This window comes from Xiphophorus hellerii, chromosome 19 (genome assembly GCF_003331165.1).
Source record: "Xiphophorus hellerii strain 12219 chromosome 19, Xiphophorus_hellerii-4.1, whole genome shotgun sequence".
Classification (NCBI taxonomy): domain Eukaryota; kingdom Metazoa; phylum Chordata; class Actinopteri; order Cyprinodontiformes; family Poeciliidae; genus Xiphophorus; species Xiphophorus hellerii.
Window position 1 is genome coordinate 2,081,925 of NC_045690.1, and position 23,428 is coordinate 2,105,352.

Genomic DNA, 23,428 nt, shown 5'->3' on the forward strand with positions numbered 1-23,428 from the left:
TTCCATAGATCACTCAGGCAGGCTGCAGAAAAAACCAGTTACTGTGATTTATCATTTTAATAGAAGGAAATCTGTAAGAAAATAAAATGCTACATTTCACTGTGCAATAACAATCATATCTGTAAAATATGGGACGAAGTCAGCGGTGGCCAACTAAAAAGTTAGCTGCACTAACTTTAAAGCAATAAACAAAACTTTAGTTCTGCTAATGACACCAACACGAAATTTAGCAGAAGCTAATGCTAACGTGCTAACTTCAAACTATAACCCCTGACACCAGGGGCAATATAATTTTGTGAACATACAGTATAATTCCTTTAGACATTGTGTTTATGTTTTACTTTGTGTACTAATTTGCTTTTTTTTGTTTGTTTTATATAAAGTTATCGGAAAAATGAGAGAAAACGTTTGAAGAGGAAACGTAACTGCTGCACTTCAAAATAAGAGCACAAAACTCTAACTACCTAAAAAATCCTTAAAGAGACGATAACAAAAACTTCAACACAGAAGTTTATTCTCTATTCAACTGAAACAGCTGTTAGCGTTTAAAAATGTATCTGGAAGAAATCATTCTGGGGAAGCTAATTGTGCTAAATGTTTTCAAAGTTAGCAAAAACTCTAGGTGAATAAAAACTGTTGCTTTTCATTATATAAGTTTATAACTACCAAAAACATAAATTCAACTGAGAACCTGACAGATTCAAAATACTGTTTTTAAAGTTAAGTCGTGTTTTGAAGAAGTAAAACTCATTAATTTATTGAGCAGAAATGTAAGGAAAGCCTATTCTTCACTTTTATCATTTTTTATTTTTAAGAGCATTTTCAGTGTCAGCTAAATCAATCTTCAGTCATTTGTTTTCATATGTTTTGTAGAACTTACATTTGATAAAAGTTAAATTTATGCGAGAATATTTAAAACCTCTGCCTGGCCTGTTTATTGCTGCTGGTGATTTATTGCTTGGTAGATCTTCCATAACTTCTCAGTTTGGCCTTGCAGTTGTGAAGCAGTTATTTACTAAACTGAAAAATGATTTTAAGGTGGAATTTTAAATTCTAGCCACAGGAAAACAGGATTATCTGCACTTTTTTATCCACTTTAAGAGAAACAGTTCAGGTTCCCTGTAACATTTTCTATCCCAACAATCTGAAAAGTCTAGATTGATAAACAGATTTATTGCAGGAAATTTAGCTGAGCAGCTCCGACTCTGTCAGTGTGAAGCTAACAAACAAAGCCAGTGAAATGGAAGGATTGATGGCTGAGGGTTTCTCTCCACATGAAGCCTCTTTACCTGGCGGATAATTAGGAAGAGAGCTGATCCTGGTATCGAGCGTCGGAGCAGCTTAGAGAGGCTGTAATTGTTTTCTGTTGATTCTGTGGCCTGTTGACCTGTCCAGCCACACTGTTCAAAACAGGGTCAAGGTTCCAGTAAGCGCTGGTGGAGCCAAAATCCTGAAAGGAAAATAACATTATTATGTCTGAACTAAATGCTTCTCGCAAGATTTCAGACAGAGGAACAAAATGAAAGATTAAAAGAATTTCCCAAAAACAAATGATCAATTGTGGAGAAGTTCAGAAAGATCTGGAGTTAGCTGCTAAAATAGTTTAAATGAAAATGATAAGTAATGCAACAAACCACAATGGTCTGGATATGCATCACACAAGACTCCACTGCTGAAGAAAAGTCCTTTTGAAATGCATTTAAACAACATCGAAATATTAATAACAAATAAATAAGCACCATTTAGACCAGCTAGCAAGACTATGACTATTTCAGAAGGAACCCAGGGAACATTTAGGATCTAAAGATGTTAGTGTGGAACAATGTTCTGAAATAAATCACAGCAGAATGTGATTAGTTTCTGCATAAAGGAAGCGCCTTCAGGTTAAATACATATTTCCCTGTGATATTTTATTACCTACATAACTTACTGACATCTATGCTTGGATTTCTTTACTTCTGTTACTGGACGGACAGTTAACAGTTTTTGTTTCATTTTTCTCTCTTGATATCAGATTACCAGAGTCTTCCTGGTGTATTTATCTAACAAAAATAAAGTCATTTTTATGGGTACTGTACACTGTCCTCCAAAGCAACTTTCTGTATTACCAGAAATCTCTGTAGAAGAAATGTAGGAATTTTCTTGAGTGCTAGCGCCATCTGCTGGTTGTAATAATTACATGGATTTTACCATCAGAATCAGGAGCAAAATGAATCTCTCCTCCTTCATGCTGTCAGAAAAACATCAACACTGCTGAGAAAACCCTGAAATAAAATCACATTTTTATGTATATTACAGAAGCGTAATTTACACAGAAGTTAAAAATACAACCTTTAATTTATTCATTCTGGTTGGAATAATCCAAATAAGAAGAAGTATTGTGTGACGTGGATGTTTGAAACAGGAAGTCATGATTATTAATTAGAAGTTTGAACTTTCACCAGTCATGATTTTGTCCACCATGTTTGTTTTGTGTGTGAGGAAGAACGGACGGTGGGCGAGAGAGGAAGGAGGGCGACTTCCTCCTGCGGCCGAACCGCCATCTTGTTAACGCAAACAGAACGCCAACGTTCTGTAACGTTCTGTATCCAGAAGAACGACTCAAAGACGGATGGAGGCGGCCATCTTTCTTTTACTGCAGGTCAGCTGCTTTGGCTGTGCAGACGGTTGCCTTGGCAACCTCTCTGGAATTACTTTATGTGTCCAGATTATCTCTGGTATTAATCTCTGAATTTGTATCATTCTTGAACTGCAGTTGTGGGCCAAAACCAGGCCAAGGTCCACAAATGGCCCCCAGGCCACACTTTGGACACCCTGTGCTCCTTTTAGTTGCGGATTTTGTATTTAATTTGGGGGTATCAGAGTTAAGACATGCAGCACTTTATAGATTTTATTATATTAAAAAGTTATTCTGCTCTTTGTGTTGATCTAGTTCATAAAATCCCAGTAAAACCTTCTAAAGTTTGGTGCTAACATCCCAAAATGTACAAAAACTGCCTCATAACCTTTTTTTTTTTTTTACATTATCGGCTTTATAATATTACAGATTTATCAACAAGAAGAAGGCTGTGTGTTTAATCCAGAGCAGGATTATTAAAGATGTTTTTCAGGCTGACTCCTGGGTGGAGTCTTTAAAATCCGGCCAGACTTCCAGGATCTGTTCCTGCTGGAGGAGAGTTCCTGAGTCACAGAAACCACAGCTATGTGCCGGCCGGCCGTGGCTGCAGCACATGGATCCTCCCCTCGTCTGGAAGCTGTTGGAGTTTTCTACCAGATGTGGGAGTCTGGTTTCCTTAATGACACCCTGGTGCATGCTGGGAGCTCTGAGAAGCCAGTCTTTGTGACGGAGCTGCAAAGAAAGCTGGACAGTGTTGAAATGCAGCAGCTTTAAATGTTTTCTGGTGTTCAGTTTTCTCCATTTTTCCTTCAAATCCAGAAGTAATGATTGGAAACTCTACAGTGAATCATCTGGGACACACAGATCCACATTCACAGCATTCGCTTAAACAACAGGTGCCTCTGAGTTGGTCATCCTCCAGAGAGAACCGGCCGTCCAGCTGTCGGCCACACAGCGGATTACCGCACTCAAACACTTACTGAAACGTTGCAAACTGCTTTTTTTTTTCTTACTCTTTGTTCCAGTCTTTTCTACTCGGTTTTCTAACTCCAGTCCTCAAGGGCCGCTGTCCTGAAACGTTTAGATGAGTCCTCTGCTGCATCACCTGAACAGAATAATTAGGTCATTAATGCTCTGGAGAACTGATCTACACAAGGAGGCCATGAAGCCATTTCATTCCAGTGTTTAGTACCTGTGGCCCTTGAGGACAAACCTGTGTTTTAGACAGATTTGTCTTTAAATCTTTAAAAAGTTTCCAAAACAATGTCTGGGAGGCTGAAGTGTAAAAGTTTTCATCTGCAGAATTCACTCACATTTACCTCAAAATCCTGGAAGAAAAATATCCATAAGAAGCAAAAGTAGATCAGATGTTGGGAGTGCTTGTCAAGACAACAAGAGAGAATCCATAATATGTCCAGATTGTAGCAAACAATGAAGATGAGACAAAAACTGGTTTTAAAGGGGAAAACAAAATGATTTGGTGGGAAAATAACCCTGAACATCACAGTGGTGGCAGCATCATGCTGCTGCACTTTCCAACAAGACAACAACTCTAAACATCCAGCCGGAGATATTATGGATGACTTAGATCAGATCAGTTGTTAGAATGGCCTAGTCAAAGTCCAGACCTAAATCCAGTTGAACGACTATTACTTGAAAACTGATGTTCTCCATCCAGCCTATCTGAGCTCTGATACAAAGAATGGAGAAAACATCAGTAGATGTTTAACACACCTGGACTCAGGTGGGATTAATACCAATTCAAACATTTTCAGATTGTAGAAAAAAAATACATTTTTCCACTTTTCACATAAAATCTCAATAAAAATATTTTTCAGGAAATGTTCAATAAATACTTTTACAAGCGACTGAAATCAGATTTTTTCCCTTTTGGTTTAAAGTGAGAAATCCTGGTTCTAACGTGGAAAGAGTTTCTTTGTTCCGTCTGACTGAGAGGGTGTGTGTTCCCCGGCAGAAGGCGGGGTTTTCTCCCGGGGGTTCTGGCCCAGCCGCGTTATGTAACAGATCCACTGCTTCCCATCCGGATGGCTGTTAGAAAGTTCAGGCTGCGGCTCTGAGCTGGTCCCGTGGACATGCGGGGACGCTTCCAGCTGTGCGTCTGCAGGAATGTCCTCAGCCACATCTGCTCCGGCGGATCTCCGTCTTTAACCCGCTAGGAAGCTTCCAGCGCGGCCTGGTGGGGAAACTCGGAAACAGGAGTTGGTTTTTAGAAGCGATGGGAAGCGGAAGCAGCAGAGGGAAGAAAGTTGCACCTGCGTGTGTCAGCGAGGTGACGCTGTCCAAGGCAGGAGGAGCTGCTGTCCATCCTGCCCCGCAGGCCGGACTGCCGTTCAGCCAACACAAGGTTCACTGCGCGCAGCCGGAGAGCCGCGGCGAGGGGCCCCACTCTGACGATGACACGGACAGACCGGGGGCTCCTGTCAGGAAAACCCCTCCAAGGAGAACGTTCACCAGGTCCAGGACTTATGGACTGTGTCCCTTCAGCGGGGAGGACACGGAGGACGAGCCGAGCTGTCCGCCACAGCTGGAGGAGCCACGTGTCCCACGGAGCGTGGATGTAAACAGGAGCGACTGCGTGTTTACGCACAGGAAGCAACTCAAACCTGCAGGCTTGATTCGGCGCCATGTAAGACTGAAGTTCTCTGACGGTCACCCAGGAAACAGTTTTATAAAGTTAAACAGATTCATTATTATTCAGGTCAGTTAAAGTCAGAATAATGAATTAACAGCGACAACAAGGTGGAGGTTTACTTTTCAATGTCATTTTAATTTATTAATGTCACAATTCAAAACTAAATATATAATTAGCTAATTTTTCAGTTTGGAACGAAATATTTGACTATATTAAAAAATATTTTGCATGTCCATTAAAGGGAAACACAACATTTGATTAGCAATTTAAATCTCTAAGTAGCAGCCAAATATTTAGTTAGCAAGCACAATACTTAGTTTACACACTAATATTTAGATCCAAATTAAATATATTTAGTTAGCTACGTAAATATTTAATTAACAAGCCAAATATTTAGTCAGTAAGCAACATAGTGAGCAAACTAAATGTTGAACTTCAAACAAAATATTTTTAAGTAAAGGGAAACAAATTTAGCAAGTACTAAATATTTAGTTCCATATTAAATATTTATTTTGTTAGCGAGCCAAATATTTAATTAACAAGCTAACTATTTAGTTAGTAAACTCCTTGTTTAACTCCAAACTAAATATTTTTGCTTATCAAGAAAAAACTAAATATTTAATTAGCAAGCTAAATGTTTAGCTTCAAACTAAAAGTAACCAACTAGTGACATCTGAAGATAACTGGTTAGTTTTATTTTGGGGTATTAGTATAAATTAGTGTAAATTAGTGTAAATTTGGATTAATACAAATGCATTTTTAATTTACTTTTAAAATCTTGAATAAATCTCTAGCTAAACTAAATTAACTAAACCACCAAATCAACTGTATAAATTGGCCTTTAAGCTGCTGGCTTTATGTTCCTGTGCAAATTGTGACATTTTTGATTAAATATGTTTTATTCTGCAATATTTGGCCTAAAACTGTCACGGTGCTGCCCCCTGTGGGTTGAACAGTGACTACTGCAGTCAAATTTTCTTCTTGGTTAAAGTTTAGTTACACTTTAAGATAAATTTATGAGCTACTCTGTGTTGGTTTGTCACCCAATCCCAGTTAAATAACTTGAATATTGTCTGTAAGTATTCAGGGTGTGATAAAAGTTTTACATCAATCTGCTTCAATCGCTGTTTTGTCTCGTTTGTCCTCTAAGCCTGAGACCCAGAAGTTGTCAGCAGGAGGAACGTTCTTGGAAAGCGCGCCGGCGTTTGGTAAACAGCAGTAAGTGGACGGCTCTCATTAATCATTCACATCTGAGCTCAGTGGAGGATGAAACAAGCGGTGACCAGATCAAATTCACCGTAAAGGGATCAGGACACCATTAACCTGACAACTGGTCCTGTTTCACAATAACGTTTCGCTTTTAATCACCTTTTAATCCACTTCCTGCAGGACGTCTGGCAGCGGCCACGGCGCCTCCGCCGCCATGCCCGCCATCCTGTACGACGGCGCAGAAGAAGAGCTGATGGACACTATTGAACGGGAGTTCAGCTGACTGGTCAGCAGGAAGTAAAGACGACTATCTACAGTTTTACATAAAGGTATTTGGGGTCAATGTAACCTGACCCTCTGGCTCTGGCAGCTTATTTAACAGCTTGAAGCCTGTAATTGCAGCAGAGACTTGACCTGATGCCAGGAGGCGCAGTGTGAAAAGACGCAGACCTCCCTGGTTTGTCATGTCGTCCCATTACTCCCAGCAGGCTCCCTCAGAGCCTGTGTGTTTGTTTCCTACGGTTCCTAAACTTCCTTTTAAATCAGGAAATGACTGACCGCAGAGAACGGGCTCCCTCTTCAGACTTTATTTAGTCAAATAAACAGTTTTTGGGTGCAATGCTGGACTTTAAACTGTCCTGGCTTCTCTAGGAAAGGAAATATTTGCTTCCAGTATTTCCCCGACCCGTTGCTGCACTTTTTCAAACGGATTGTGGCACCAGGACGATTTTCGGCCTTCACAGCTGCACTTCTGCTCCACATTTCAGCCAAACACGAGAGAATCTGCTGCCACTCGGTGGTTCAACATGGAGCTGCACGAGTCAAACAAAAAATGTAGTTTTTCTTTTTTCATGCAAAATAAAATAAACCTAAGGAAACACCAGGCTGTGCGTGAATAATCTCTATAAAATGATTTTCAAATATCTTATTTAATAAACAGCCATCACATAAACAGAACATAACTGTTTGGACACAAACACTGTACAAAAGAAAATGTATATCTGTAAAATAATCAAATAAAACCCCATCAAATATATTAGCACAGTGTGTTTTTAAATTTAAACTAGTCACCGTATACTGTATGTCATTGTGCTGTTTTGGCATTTTTTGAAGGTTCAGCTGTTGCTCTGCTTCTTTGAGGGCCGGTAGAAAGAAATCCTCCTCTGCAGATCCTTCAGCAGCTTGGGAGGGAGAAGAGGAAGCTGCTTTCTCAGCCTCTCTAAGGTCCTCACATTCTTAGCAATGTAATCCTCACAAATCCTGTCAGGGACAAAAAAAATGTCAAGAAAATTACATTTCTATATCGAGAGACAATGTCCTATTTAAAGTAACACGACCAAAGTTTTCAAATTCCAAACTGAAGTTTCCAGCATTAAAACCGCCGTTATTTAGAGGAACAAATACGTCACACAGACAGATGAACGGTTAATATTGTCTGTTATGTTTCATTCATGTCTAAATCGCTACATGAAGTTTTCCTGTTTTCTTCTTCAGCTTCATGAGACGAAGTTTGTTACCTGAACAAAGGATGTGGCTGCATCTGGAAAACAAGAGCGTCGTTGCAATGTCCCTGAAAAATATAGTTATACGAGATTATTACAATTATTTCAACTAGAATAAATAAGCAGTTTTTCCACTTTACAGTCGGTGCTTCCTGCTGTTTTCTGCATCCACTGAGCTGCAGCATGATGCTCAGTCTCATGAAATGCTCACAGTGTCAACAAGCAGGATGTAGTCGCAGCTTCCACCAAACACAACCACGTCTGAGTCTCTGCCGCCGCAGGCTGTGTGCCACAACCTGAGACAGAAAAAACAACTTATGTCTAAAATAAACTGAGTGAAAACAATTTCACTCAGACTGGAGCTTCTCTCATGCAGACAGGGTCAAATATATCAATTCACCCTCAGTGGCTGAATGTTTATCCTGACAGAGCAATTCATTCAAATTAAATTAAAAATACACTAAGTACTTCATTATTAAATACTCCATCAAGTAAATAAATGTCCCCCATCAAAAAAGTAAATATATTTTATATAACTATAACTGTGATTTTGTTAATCACAGTTTTTTTTAGATTTATTTATTTATATTTCATCTACATATTCATATCATCACTTATTTCATAATGGTGTTTCATTTTATGGAGCTATTTTGTGTATTTCACTGACTTATTAATATAAGCACTATTTCATGAGGGCTGGGGATCCTGGAATAACTTAATAAACAGTAAAACTGACTGAAAAAATAATCTCCCTATTAAAAATATTTTTATTATAAATTTAGTTTTTATTCATGGAGACAATTATACATTTGATTAATCATTTACTAATTTTATTAAATTCTATTTTACTTATATTTTGCACCAATTCACAGCAAATATCTCAAGACACTTCACAAAATTTATTATTTTTATGTTTTATTAATACAGTTTTTATTTATCTTTTAATTTAATTTTGAATGAAACTGCTCTCCATAGAAACAAACCCCTTCAAGCTGAGCTGAAATTTGCTGCGACCCACAGAGACAAGCAAAATGTTTTCAGGACTTTGTCCCGACGGTTCGGACTTTGTCTCCTGACCTTTAAGGTCAGTCTGGTACCTGGGCTTATCCTGGTAGGGATGCTCAAACTCCCTCCACTTCTTAGTTTCTACGTCAAACAGCCAGCCGTCACCTGAAGTGGAAAGTATGTGAAGATGAAGAGATCTGAACTAAAAACATGAGCTGGATGCTAATCGGATGAATATGCAGGTATATTTGCTCACTCATTGGTTTGCAGTCGACACTCAGGCCTCCGAACAGGAACATGGTGGACTCTGACACAGCCGTGACCGTATGCCAGGATCTGCCCACCGGAGCCGCAGATGAAGGAACTCTGCATATGAATCACAGTAACCGTCTGCATGATACTGAACATTTTCAGATGACATTTGGTCAGACATGTTGGCTGAATATGATTGGAGCATTCTGTGTTTGTTTACTGACATTTCAGTCCACGTCCAGGATTCAAGGTCGAGGCAGTGAAGGTCATTCGTCCTGGTTTCCTGTGAGTAAAAATGAGCAAAGCAGCTAGCATCCAGCTGTACTACATCAGGCTGTTAATGCACAGATATTTACATGCACTGTGTGAAAAGATCAACTTTTTTTTTACTGTCTGTCATCAGGTCAGCAGTGGTGGGAGCGCTTCCGCTAATCCACTGATAGCACAGCTAATTTTTCTCTTCGTACTTGTCCGTTTTTGCTAACTTTGAAAATGTTTACTGCATTTAGCTTCCAGTACATTAATTTTTCCTGACAAATGTTAAAGTTCTAATTTACTTAAGTGTTTTGAAAACTTCCAGCTGGATAAAGTTCAAGTTTTGGTTATCAACTGTAACGAATTCTTCAAGTAGTCAGACATTTACATTCATGCTCTTATTTTGACGAGTTCAGTTTCATTTCCTCTCTTGTCTTTTTTCTTTCCCAATAATTTTATGACAAACAGAAACATACAGGAAGAAAATGTGCTAAGCATTTTAGCATTAGCTTCTGCTAAATGCTGTGTTAGTGTAGCGCATTAGCTGAACTAGCATTTATGATTAAACATTAGAACCCTGACCCAGTTACTGTTGGGTTCCTGGGTGTTTCCTGTCTGTGGTTGGGGTTGCTGTTTCCCTGTCCATCCTTCAGGGGGCGCCTGGCAGTCATTCCTGGAGGGCGTGGACCAGCTGATATTCATCACCTGCACTGCATGATCTCATTTGGAGGAGCATAAGAGGAGGAGGCAGCCTACACACCAGTGCCAGAGTGTTTTTGCCAGTTTTGGTATTACAGGCCACCTGAAGTTCTCCAGTGATCGAACTTTGTGAATTTCTAGTGATTCCTTGTTTTTTTTTGTGCCTCCATAGGAACTCTCACTACAGAAGCTGTGAACCCCTTAGTGGAAATCCCGCGCAGAACCTCTCCTTGTGACGCCGGTGGATTATTGCCCACCGGATGCCCAGTCCCTGAATCCCACCTTGGTGATCGGATCTCCACGCTCGCTGCCTTCCTCTCTCCGGCCATAACAAAGACCCGCCCAGATCTTGTCCGCCCTCCAGAGCTGCCCCACCACCATAAGCGAAGCAGCAACACTCGACCTCAAGTAATCCGCCCAGGATCCTTCAGACCTTCCCCCCCCCCCCCGGTCCGTATCATCTCAGCTGAAGTAAGAACGTTAAGTTTTTTCCAGCAGTTTACCATTTCCTCCAGTCATCGAACTCACCATACTCTCTCACCCTTAACTCCAACCAGAAGCATCGAATCCTCTCCGGACCAGTTTTTCCCCTTTTTCTCTGACTGTCATTCTCTGCAATAAATATAATTTTACTGATTTCCCTTGTTCTGTGGGTGTTCTTGCATGTGGGTCAGACGATTAAAACCCAACATGACAGTTACTCCGGTTCTGTCAGAAGGAAAACATTCATCAGTCTGTTATGAGAAGCAAATCTGCCAAATACTAAAGAAATGGACATAAGGTTCTGATTTTGTAGGAAGTTTACAGCTGCATCAAAAAGCAAAAAGAAATCATTTTGATGATCCTTCCTGGTGTAGAACCTGAAAAGTTTAATACGATTCAGACACTAAGAATAAGAAGTTGTAGGTTTTTTACAGTGTTTATGAATAGATTAGCAGTTCCCTCACCATGACTCACCATGACTCACCATGACTCGGCCTCCACAGCGTGCGCCCCAGCGTGGCGCCGGCGTGGGCGGCTCTGGGAGCGGGAGGCCGGCCCTGCAGGAGGAAACAAAACGGTTCTGCTCTGAAAACATCTCGGACCGCAGGGTGGAGAGTTGTTCATGATGCGCTTACATGAGTCTGGGGTTCAGCCCAGCTGCCTTTAACTGGGTCAAATACATGAACTTCATTGTTCCATCCCCAAAACAAATCATCCACCTGCAAACAGAACCATTATCTTAAAGATGTTAAAAAGTCCTGAGTTAGTTCCAGCTGGTTGATACGTTACCCAGGATGTTTCATCCAGGATGAAGTTTCGGTTCCTGCTGGTGATATCAGCCAGAACTTTATGGCCGTATCCTCCAAAGTAGATGAGCCTGGAAGAAAAACACAGCATGGAAATAAACATTTATATTTACAACCAAGTCATACCCAAAATATGTTTTAATGCGTTGATAAATGTTGATCTGTGGTTATTTATATTGTTACATCTTTACACTTAAATCTTTCAAAGCTCTCTGAACATCTTAGCTGTGATTTGGACTAAACTGGACTTGGCCTGTCAAACTTTAATCGCTATACATGAAACTTAAAGTAATACGTTGTTTCCCTGGAGCTACTTTAGAAATATTTGCAATATTTTTTTCGTAATGAAATCCTCTCCAAACAAATTGTACTGCAAGGTGTGTGAATTTATCTTCCTTCCATGAAGAACTGAGGGTTTGCTTTGGTTTGCTCCTGTATAAATGTGACTTTTATCAATCACAGACAATAACTTGACCCCAAGTAAACCTGAGGCTGGTCATTCATTGCACTTTGTTTACTGATTCAATACAACTTTTATATTATGTCTTTTTTGTACAATTTATTCAGCACATTTTCTTGATTATCATTAAATTAATCTGATGAGTGTTTCTTATTATTTCTTTTGCAATTTTTTAAATTACTTCCACTAAAGTATAAAAATAAGTCGTAGAAGTTAGAAATTCTGCCACCTGCAGGTGGGAGTTAGCATCACAAGTGATTTGTTTTACTAGTCATCTAGTAAAACAACCAATTTATACCAATTTACATGAGAAAAACTGGATGGATTGTAACTACAGGTGCCATGACTACTTATATTAACCTAATTAATCAGATATTATCTGACTGTTAGTTTGGTGTTTTTCTATAATATATGATTTGGGATAAAAATGAGAAAAAAGTATATTTTTCTGTGCAATAAGTGCATGAAAACTATCGCATTTAGCAGGTATTTGTTCTATATTACTGCTATGTGGATGTAAAAAATAATAATTATAAGAATAAAATAAATGTCTTTAAATTATACCTTTATTAACAGTATTGTTGTAATAAGCTGCATCTTCTTTGCTGTTTTTCTTGGACCATGCTGTCAGCCACTTTCTCTTCTGTCTAATGGGCAGAATTTCAGAAATGCTGTGCATGTAGAGGTAATCTGTGCCGCCGTGTTGTTTTTAGAGACAAAGAGTTTGTCTTTTAAACAAGCCACTCATGTTTAGCATTTTTTAAACCATGGTTTCCCAAACTAAAATTTTTACAAACTCAAGCCTGTCGATTCTGGGATGATGTCACTTTGTTTTTGTAAAACTCCCTGGTATCAACTTCTGACTAAAATACACAATGAAAATAAGGAATTTGTCGTTTTGAGTTCCTCACTTTCCGTTATAAACCCAGCAGGACAGTTTGTCTCGATGTGAGGGAGCAGAACCAGAATCTGGGAGGATCTTCTTCCACACGTATTGACCGTCTGTCAGGTCGACACAGAACATCTGGACAAGCAGTCAGACATTCACATTAACAGAGTTCAATTACATTTATTAGGCTAATTAAGGCTGATTATGACTTTATCAAACATTTAAACACATCAAATTATTACACATTTACACAGAGGATCCTGCTTTTCTCCAATGACCGTTGGATATATTTATATTCTATCATTAGAAGTGATAAATGAGAGGCAACATGGAAGCATGCAAAGAAAGATAGAATAATAATTTTTAAATATATTAAAGTAAAGATAATAAATGCAAAATCCTTTAAAATGGGAAGATTTTCAAGAACAAAAACTTGTGTTTGTGGGGTTTTACATGCTACCCTAAAGTTACCTAAAAAGATGTAATAAATAGTTTTATTGTCATCACAAAGCTAACACAAAATGTTGTGATAAATCTGAAAAATATGTCAAATATTTCTTCCATGTTAAAATTTTGTTCATATTTTTGTCAGTCAAACCCAATAAAATACTGAAAGTTATGGTTGGAGCAAAAGGTTAATAAGTTCAGGGGAATTAATGCTGGCAAGGGGCTGGATAAACGCACACCTAATTCTGCCTGTCGGGGTTAAAAATAATCATATAATCTTAATTATAGAACAGAAGAGCAAGGTGAGGCGCTCTGACCTGATTGGTCTGTCCGCCGTCATCACATCCTCCAAATATGTACATGTTTCCACCGAGGGAGGAGCCACAGGTCCCAGACATGGAGGGAGGAACGTCACCGGCCATGTGGAACACCTGCCTTCAAAAAACAGGACAAAACAAAGAAAACTGCAGTCAGAAAACATTCATTATTAAAGGTCAGTAGGAGGTCAGCAGGAGGTCAGTAGGAGGTCAACAGGAGGTCAGCAGGAGGTCAGTAGGAGGTCAGTAGGAGGTCAACAGGAGGCCAGTAGGAGGTCAGTAGGAGGTCAACAGGAGGTCAGCAGGAGGTCAGTAGGAGGTCAGCAGGAGATCAACAAGAGGTCAACAGGAGGTCAGTAGGAGGTCAACAGGAGGTCAGAAGGAGGTCAACAGGAGTTCAGTAGGAGGTCAACAAGAGGTCAACAGGAGTCAGTAGGAGGTCAACAAGAGGTCAACAGGAGGTCAGTAGGAGGTCAACAGGAGTTCAGCTGAACCTGATTAATTCTTACCATATCCCTCCTTCCAAGTCATAGACCCAGATTTCATCACTGGGAATAAAAACCTCTTCATCTGCAATCGACTGCAAAATAAAACAGGATTATTAATAACTAGCATCATTTCATACAAAGTTAGTTATGATTTCATTAAACTGTTTGTTTACAGATACAAAATGGAAGAAGGAAATGAATATGCACCAACATTTAGTTCCCATCAGGGGTAATACTGTAAGTGACATATATCAGCCTATTGCATTGTAAATGTATATGCATCACAATATATTTTAGCATATATTTATAGTAATTGTATATTTCATTTATATTGCAACATGTAATGTATTGTTTACTTCAATCCTTTTGGAGCTAAATGCGTTTCTCTGTGTACAAATAGAATATTATTATATAAAAATTAACTGGATAACTTAGACAATGTCTTGTTTGTACTGTAATTATATATTTGTATTTATGTGTATGTACTGTATATACACATATTCAAATTTTATCCACTAAGGGGTTTAACATGCATTTCTTTCTCCTTTGACTTGAAATAAAATGAAAAAGTAATTAATGAAAATACTTCACTTAAAGATAAACGGAGATGCAGTTGTTCAAATGAATTGGTACGAAATGACATGGCAAGAAGTGGGCATGAAAAGGACGAGGGGGGGGGGGGGGGGGGGGGTGTTGGAATCGGTGGTAGGAATAAAACGTCCTGGCAGGTCGGGTACGAAACGACCAAAAACTACAAAGACACGAAGTGACAGCTGTCATAGCTTTTCATGCAGATTTCCGTGGATCTGGTGACGTATTTGTGTATTTCGCTCACCATGTAGCCCCCCCACACATACAGCAGGCTGTCCAGCACCACCGCCGTGTGTCCGCTCCTTTCCCGGGCTACCAGCTCCGAGCAGTGCCGCTCAAAGGCGGGGTCCATCCTCCGTCCTGTCAGTTCAGCAGACAAAGGGAAGAAACGTGTATTTTAAATGAAAAACATATTTACACACTCGCGAAAGAGCTGCAGGGTTACTTTTTCTCATGCTGTTAAATTCAGCATTTTGCTCCCGAGACGCAACAACAACAAGTTCATCGTCTCCACCAGCAGCTGTGTAAACACTACTACAAAATAAAAGACAACTTCCGATCCTCTACGTTCAGCATAATAAAATCTCCCCAAAGCGTTAATTCCTTTAGTTCAGTTTGTTTACACACAGTGATAAATGCATACTTTAAAACTCCACAATTAAAAACAACATTTTTAATTTATTCTCAATATAATTGTTATTTATGTGTAATAATACAGTCATATATGAATGAAAATGCAACTTTTACAGTTAGCTTCTGCAAATAGCTAACCATGATGGAAGGAGGGATGAAGGTTACATTTTGAGGGTCAAAGTGGAAACCTCTTTATTTCCCTCAACCCAGACCTCATCTTTCTCAGTCTGCCGTGTCAATATAATCGATCTTTTGAAAGCAAAACATTTTGTTCCTTAATGATAACTTTCCCAGTAAACCTTGACCCCTCTGAGTGCCTTTTAGTTGATTAGTTGTGTGTAAGTAGAAAGGCTGTTTGAAGAAGTGTTTGTGGCATGGATTTAGCATTTAGATAAATATAAATATTTACTATATTTCAAGTAAGGAAGTTTATTTATTTTTATATACTTTGCTCAACAGACAATTACATGCAATCCAGATTAATTAAAAAAGTGAAATACAGTGAACCAGCCACCTCCTAGCAGTTATTAAAGAGTTTTCTGCAGAACTTAGCTCCAAATTATATGTAAATTAATTTAGATATGCTTTCACTGAGCATCTTTTTTTTTTCTTTCTTGGCTCTGATTGACTGAGCTCCAACAGCAGAGATAAGAAAGCTTCAATGTTAGCTTCTGGAGTAAGGCCAGATGATTTCCACTGTATGTGTTATTGCATATTAAGGTATATTTGCAATAACACAATTTGCAATATTTGTACTATTAAGGTATGTTTTAAAATAAGTGTTTTAAAATGGGGCTTTAGGCTCACTGTATCCCTTTAAAGTGAATGCTATAAATCAAATACAGCATTCTGCATTAGCTAATTGTACTCTACATCAATCATTTCTTGCAGTACACAACTTAAAGTACATGAACATGCAAATAAACAACAAAAAAAATGTTGGGAACTTAAATCTGACATTATTCCCAGTACCTGCGCGCCCCACTAGTTCATGCCGCCCGGGGTAGGGAGCCATACTGCCTGTTTCTACTGTTCTGGAACTTGTGCTGCGTTGTTTGGTTTGTTCACTGAGTACAGAAAATGATTTATAATGTAGCACAGGCGGCAGTAAGCTTTATATTTTCATCCATTACGGTTCCAAATCTTTTATCTGTAGCGCTCTGTTTCCTCGCTTTTATTTTGGCATCGATTGCTGTAGAGGAAGTAGCGGAATTTGTACGGAAGTGACGGAATGTGTGCGGAAGTTGTCATTTAGCGCCAAAGTTGAGCAGTGAGAGGAGGAAAAATGGATGTTTCTCACAAAATAAAGACGAAGGTTTCCACCGGGTTCAAGATGAGAGGCCTTATTCTTCGACCGTATGTATTTATTACTCATTGAAGATTATTAAAAAATGTATCTGAAAATAAATAAATAAATAGAATCACTAAGAAGCCTGGATGTTTAGAAGCTCTTAGTGTTTCCGTCATTTTAAAGACTGCAAATTCATTAATACATTTTCTCTAAAAATTTTAATCCTATATCAGACCGTATAGGAATTATTTTAATACCGAAACATGAAGTTATGGCTGATAGTCAGTTGAAGGACTGCTGACTGGACGTCCTAGCAAATCAGTGGGAAGCTTAGTGGAAGGAAAAAGTTGCACAAGCTTCACATTTCTTGAATTAAATCCATCCAGAACCTAAGAGGCATCAGAAGCTCATTTTCTGGGCTGAGAAGGAAAATGATAAAAATGAACAGAAATAGGTGTTAGAAATATATCTCTAGACTTTTTGAATACAAATTAACATTTGGATCATGTTATAATTTATTCAAAAGCATTTTTGTTTTTAGAAAATAAAGTAAACTTTCAGTTGTCATTTTGAGTTTTACTTTGAAATATTTTACTGTACTCATTGATTGATTGGGTTCATTTACATTAGATATTAATGAGCATACAATATTGTCATAAATATATCAAATTTAGAGAAAAAGCTAATTTTCATATATATAAATATATATTAAAACTGTACACAGAGTTGGAAAAAAAAAACATTTTAAGAGGATTATATCAAAATAACACAAAATTCCTCAAGAGTACCTAAACATCAAACAAAGATGAAAAAGACCTATAAATATATATTTGTTATTATATATTATGTATATATCTATTCCGTTTTCTGTCATTATTAATGTTTCTGCTGTTTGTGTTTCAGTGAAGCCAGCAGGTATCTGGTGGAGGTTCTGGAGTCGGTGGATTCCTCTGAACTGGATGATGTTGTTGAAAAGGTTCTGGACGCAGTGGAGAAGCAGCCATGTAAGTTTAATCTGATGATGACGATGAAGATGAGCGTCCTTCGTGTTCCTGACCTTGCTGTGTCTTCATGCAGTGTCCTCTAACATGATCGAGCTGTCTGTGGTGGAAAGCGCCGTTCAGGACTGCACTCAGGCCGGGGATGACACCATGTGAGTTTCCTCAGTCAGGTCAATGTTTTGGTTCATTTCTTTTCTAACAGGATCATTTCAGCTAATACTCTCATAATTATATAGATATTTTTTATCGGTAGTGCAGTGTCGATCAGAAGGTTTTATATGCTCATCCTTGGTCTGATATGATCAGATTTATTATCAACACTGGTAACTACAAAGTTAGCTAGGCTAACGCTAAAGCTTCAATTGTAAACATTCTTTCCGCTAACATTAAGAAGCCATGCTAACATGGTACTTAGCATAAGCTAATGCTAAGGCTTTATACTTCAGTTAAATTTAAATGCTGAAGCCATTCAAATTATATAACAAATTATAGCTCATATGTCTACTTATTCAATAGTTTAGCATAAAAAGGGAATTGAAAATGTTATTTATTTTGTTTATATAAAGGTTTTGATTAAAATTAATTACAGACCCTAAAACGAACTCAATTAGAAATTTTAATCGAGTCCAAGCTCTAGTTAAAATGTTTTAATTATGCTTAAAAGCCAACATTTCTGATCATTAGCGCGATGTCAGAAGCTACCAGGGACTTTTATCCAGGCACCACTGGAAGGTGGAATATGATGTAAATACTATTAAAATCAAAACTGTAGTTTGTTGTAAAATCATTTCAATAAATCAACATAAAAATGTAGATATTCCCATTTTTATTTCTGTCCAAGTAGAAAACCTTTTAGAATATTTATTTTTGATATCCTGTGCTCGTAATGTCGCTCAGCTCTGTTGCTCACATGACCGACCTTTCCCTCCTAGAGACAACATGTTCAACATCATCGGAGCTTTTGACGTTCCCAGATACATTTACAGTGTGGAGAGGAAGAAATTTGTACCGTGAGTTTTTCACCTGCATCCCCTCGGCTTGTCTTGTGTTGCTGCTGCGAGAGGAAAAGCTCTTCCTCTGCGTTCCTTTTGTGCAGGATCAGCATGACGAGCCACCCGGCGCCCGGTCTGTGCGGTTTGGCCAGAGATAAAGCTGAGTTCTTCAGGGAGCGCTACACCATCTTACAGCAGGTCGGTAATATCCCAGTCATAACGGTAAGGTTGCTGTTTGTTGTTTTAGCCTAAATGTGATTTTTATTATTTTTTGTTTTTAAGCGCACGCATCGCCATGAGCTGTTCACGCCGCCGGCCATCGGAGCTGCTGTGGTGGAAGGTCAAAACAAGTTTCAGGTGCAGAATCTACGTTAATCTGGATAAGATAAAAATGATTCACGGCCTTAATTCATAACGCATTAGTTGATTTCTTCAGCTGAGGATGATTGAAGCGTTGCTCGGCAGCACAGCTAAACTGGGAGAGGTGATTGTACTGGGAATGATCACACAGCTGAAAGAGGTGAGCTGCAGGAGAGTCTAAACTTTCTGACATTGTCCTCCTTCTACACAGAATTAAAAGTTGCTTTAAAAACATTGAGGAACATTTAAAATCATCTGTTCTTTTTTAAAGGGTAAATTTTACCTGGAGGACCCGAGTGGGACAGTACAGCTGGACATGTCCAAAGCAATATCCTTAGATCGATTTCAGTTTGCCTACAGATTTAATATTTTACACGGCATCAGGTGGATTTTTTTCCTTAGCCGCTGTTTCACCAGTTTCATAATGGTCTGTACACAGAGTCCTGCTTTGTGCTGGCAGAAGGTAAGATTCATTTTACATTATTTCTACACCTGTAGTCCTAAACATAAACCTGGATATTGAAGAAAATGTGTTGGAAGATGCTTCATAAGCATAATGGTGGCAGCATAATCTATGGATTCTATAAGAAAACCATGAATGAGACGTCAAACATTCAGCCAGAATGATCCCTGACATGTTATTGTGAGCACAGCGAGCTAAAGGTTAACTGCACTAACCCTAAAGTGCAGGGTTAGTGCAGTTAACCCTGCACTAATGTTGGAAATCCTCAACATTAGTTAACACAGTATTGAGCTGAAGGTAATGCTAAAGCACTATACCAACATGGTAATTAGTGGAAGTATTTGTAAACCTCTACTGGAATTTCATCAGCGCTATGAATATATTTCATGTTTATTCTTTGGAAAGGAAAGAAAAATGTTATAAAATCAAGCAGACAAATGGTCAGGATTAAATGTTACTGTGTCTCTGTTTCAGGTTGGTACGAAGACTCGGTGTTCCACGTTAACGGCTTTGGATTCCCACCAACAGAGCCTTCGTCTGCTACAAGGTCGGTGCAGCTGGACGTTTAAGGTTTTCTTACACCTCCTAGACTCTTCCTCTCAGAGTTTGCTGATGTTTGCTCTGAATTCAGGGCGTACTACGGCAACATAAACTTCTTCGGCGGTCCGTCCTCCACCTCGGTTAAAGCTTCGTCCAAGCTGAAGCAGCTGGAGGAGGAGAACGAAGACGCCATGTTTGTGATCGTCTCTGACGTCTGGCTGGACAGCGTGGAAGTGATGGAGAAGCTCAACGTCATGTTCTCAGGTCTGATTCTGCAGCTTCTCACATTCACCAGAGAATGATAGCCGCCTTATCGTCTTGCTCTTTCTCTAACAGGATATGCTGCTCTGCCTCCAACCTGCTTCATCTTTTGTGGAAACTTTTCTTCTGCTCCTTATGGAAAAACTCAGATTAAATCCCTCAGAGGTAAGTAAGAGCTTGTAGTTCGTGGAGCAAAGCAGCAAAAATATATTTCAATAGTATTGTAACGGACTTTCAGGGATAGATTAAGAAAAAAAATCATTTCAAGAATGAATTCAGAAAATTACAAGCGTAAAGACGTAACATTACAAGAAACAAGTCTTAACATAATGACAATAATCGTAATTACACCAGAATAATTGTAATATTTTGAGAATAAAGTTGAAATTTAATGACAAAGTTGTAATAAAATCAGCATAGTTGTAATAAAAGAGTAAAGTCACAATATTATGAAATAAAGTTTTATTATTATGAGAAAGTTGTAATATTCATAAATTGTAATATTAGGATAATAATGTTGTAAAATTACCAGAATAAAGTTATAATAATAAGATTATACATGAAATTTAAAAAAAATAATAATAATTTTAGGTCTTTACCTTTAAACTCTGTCGTAAAATTTGACCAGGAATAAAGTTTATGGAAAAAATGGAATCTAGTTAATTGTTCAGTTAATAGATTGAACCATCTATAATTTGGTTCTGACTAATTTTTGAGCATTTTTTTACTTGTAATGTGTTTTTGCAGAATCATTAAAGACCCTGGCTGATATCATCTGTTCAGTATCCCAGCATTCATAGCAGGTAGGGTCTTCCAGCTCTCACAGATCAGCCTGTATCTGAACCGGGTCGTTAATGTGAAATGTTTTTCTGAACGCGTAGCAGTCGCTTTGTGTTTGTTCCTGGCCCGGAGGACCCCGGCCCCGGCACCATCCTGCCCAGGTACGCCTCCAGTCTGATCACCTGTGTTCCTCTGAGCTGGAAGCTGCTGAACTGAACCGTGTTTCCCTCAGGCCGCCGCTGGCAGATCACATCACACAGGACTTCCAGCAGAGGGTGCCTGGCTCCGTGTTTACAACCAACCCATGCAGGTGAAGCAAACGGGACAAAACATCACCTGGAGGGTCTCTGGTTGTTTTGCATGAAGTGACTGTAAAAATGTGATCTGGTCAGGATTCAATACTGCAGCCAGGAGATCATCATCATGCGAGAAGATCTGGTCAACAAGATGTGCAGGAACTGCGTCCGGCTGCCCAACAGTAACCTCGATATCCCAAATCATGTGAGTTTATTTTGTCTGAGGCATCAGAGGCAAATACAGAACCAAAACATTCACACCACTCAAACCTTTTCACATTTTGTCACATGAAAACCAACACAAAGTGGCTGCATAAATCACAAATGTTGCATGGGTTTTTATATTTTATTACAAATAAAAACTCAATAAAACTGTTTTTAAGAAGTAACCTAATTAGAAAACAATAAAAATTCAGACTCAAAGTGTCCACAAAGACACTAATGGTAGATTTTCATAAGTGTGTAGTAAGTATGCCAGGACCAGTAGGGGGCACTGTAACATTGCCAAAGCATGAAAAAAGCACTATGGGGCGCCATGTTTGTTACTTGTGAGAGTGACTCGTATAGGAATGTCTGTGTTGAAGTTCTTCCACTCTGGGACCCATTTTAAAAACTGATTGTTTTGGTGCTGAAATGATTAATCAGATAGTAATTGATTAATCGTTAACTGGAGCAAACAGACTCAAAAAAGGCCGTTTACTAAAAGAGCGATGTCCTCTGTGTGGATGACGGCCTGCCCGACAGAAAGCCTGTGTGTATGAACCTAAAGTCGTCTCCGGCTGGACGGGAGCTGGAACTTCTGCAAACTGCTGAGTCAGGGGGGCTGAATACAAACATACGCCACACTTTTCAGATTTTATCCATTAAAACCATGAATAATTTAACTTCCTACTACTTTATGTTGTTCTGTCACTTAAATTCACAATAGAGCACACTCAACTTTATAAATGAAAAGTTAAGGTGTTGCTGGAGAAGCTCCTCCATGTTGGTTCCATTTCCACTGAAACATCCTCTTCCTCCTCTTCCTCTCCAGTTTGTGAAGACCGTCCTGTCCCAGGGCCACCTGACTCCTCTTCCTCTCTACGTCAGTCCGGTTTTCTGGGCCTACGACTACTCCCTGCGGGTCTACCCCGTGCCCGACGTCATCGTGTTCGCCGACAAGTACGACCCGTTCTCCATCTCCAGCACCGACTGCCTGTGTCTCAACCCGGTACCAAAAGACTAAACCGAGAAGTTTGCCTCTTTTCTTTAAAAGGATGTTTTAATTTTAGCTGCTTCTTCTTTCCTCCAGGGCTCGTTTCCTAGAAGCGGTTTCACGTTCAAGGTGTACTACCCATCCAACAGAACTGTTGAAGACAGGTGGGACATGTGTTGTAGTTTTTGACTTTCTCCTTTCTTTTCTCCTTCAGACTCATGTTCATAATTTTATATTTTTTCTTCACAGCAAACTTCAAGGACTTTAAGGAAAATCCTGAACCTGCCTGTTTCCAAGCCTTTGTATATTCCACTTGTAAAATAATAATAATGCATTTTGAATTTGGATAGTTATCAAATACCTGATTTTTATGTTTGTTGTGTCTAAATAAAAGTTTTATTCACTGAAATTAAAATGATCAGAATCCTTTTTATTCTAACACTTGTTTGTATGAGAGTTTTACTGCATATTGTTTAAGCAACTAGGTTTGAGAAAATCATATTTAATCTAATTAATTCTTTTCTCACTTGTGAGAAATTTCTATCGCGAACTTCAAGAGAGCCAGGGAGGTTCATCTAAAGTAAAATTTCATCAGTCAAATTAATGACAAGGTATCAGGGACTATATTATAGATCAACGTAAAACGTGTCTTATTTAATAAATTTAATAATTAAGGAAAGCAAACCAAACAGGAAGTTTTTGAATAATAAAATGTCTGAGCTTATTAAAGGACATTTACTTTTCAGTTGTCCTCAGTCTCTCTCTGAGAATAAAGAAAATTGTCCAAGCCTAATTTTTAACATCTAATATTCAGCTGCAATTTTGAGGAAAAAAGTTTAGTGGAAGGAAAAAAAACAAGGCTTTCAAAGCTGGAAACACCCTGAATACAATTTTCCCAGCACCAGAAAAGCACATTATCGGAAAAACCAGATGGCTTGCTGTT

At 38.8% G+C, this 23,428-nt stretch overlaps 2 protein-coding genes and 1 long non-coding RNA gene across 3 annotated transcripts; 2 read left to right on the forward strand and 1 right to left on the reverse strand.

The window, feature by feature from the left end:
* Positions 1–7,389: 7,389 nt before the first annotated feature.
* LOC116709268 (kelch domain-containing protein 1) lies at positions 7,390–15,210 on the reverse strand. Its single transcript, XM_032547682.1, is given in 15 exon segments — positions 7,390–7,739; positions 7,997–8,049; positions 8,193–8,277; positions 9,079–9,151; positions 9,243–9,352; positions 9,463–9,521; positions 11,160–11,178; positions 11,180–11,232; positions 11,311–11,394; positions 11,465–11,552; positions 12,853–12,965; positions 13,595–13,712; positions 14,104–14,174; positions 14,918–15,033; positions 15,119–15,210. Coding segments are annotated over 15 exon segments (1,197 nt in total). The 5' UTR covers positions 15,129–15,210; the 3' UTR covers positions 7,390–7,594.
* LOC116709269 (uncharacterized) lies at positions 9,780–10,829 on the forward strand. Its single transcript, XR_004336839.1, has 2 exons — positions 9,780–10,281; positions 10,365–10,829. It is a non-coding gene; the product is annotated as an uncharacterized LOC116709269 (long non-coding RNA).
* A 1,330-nt stretch (positions 15,211–16,540) lies between the features above and the next one.
* pole2 (polymerase (DNA directed), epsilon 2) lies at positions 16,541–22,897 on the forward strand. The gene is given in 20 exon segments (XM_032547681.1): positions 16,541–16,662; positions 17,501–17,601; positions 17,675–17,750; positions 18,531–18,608; positions 18,695–18,788; positions 18,873–18,947; positions 19,027–19,110; positions 19,222–19,278; positions 19,365–19,413; positions 19,888–19,960; positions 20,045–20,217; positions 20,290–20,379; positions 20,962–20,993; positions 20,995–21,017; positions 21,096–21,155; positions 21,227–21,304; positions 21,387–21,495; positions 22,324–22,500; positions 22,582–22,649; positions 22,735–22,897. Coding segments are annotated over 20 exon segments (1,587 nt in total). The 5' UTR covers positions 16,541–16,591; the 3' UTR covers positions 22,754–22,897.
* Positions 22,898–23,428: the final 531 nt, after the last annotated feature.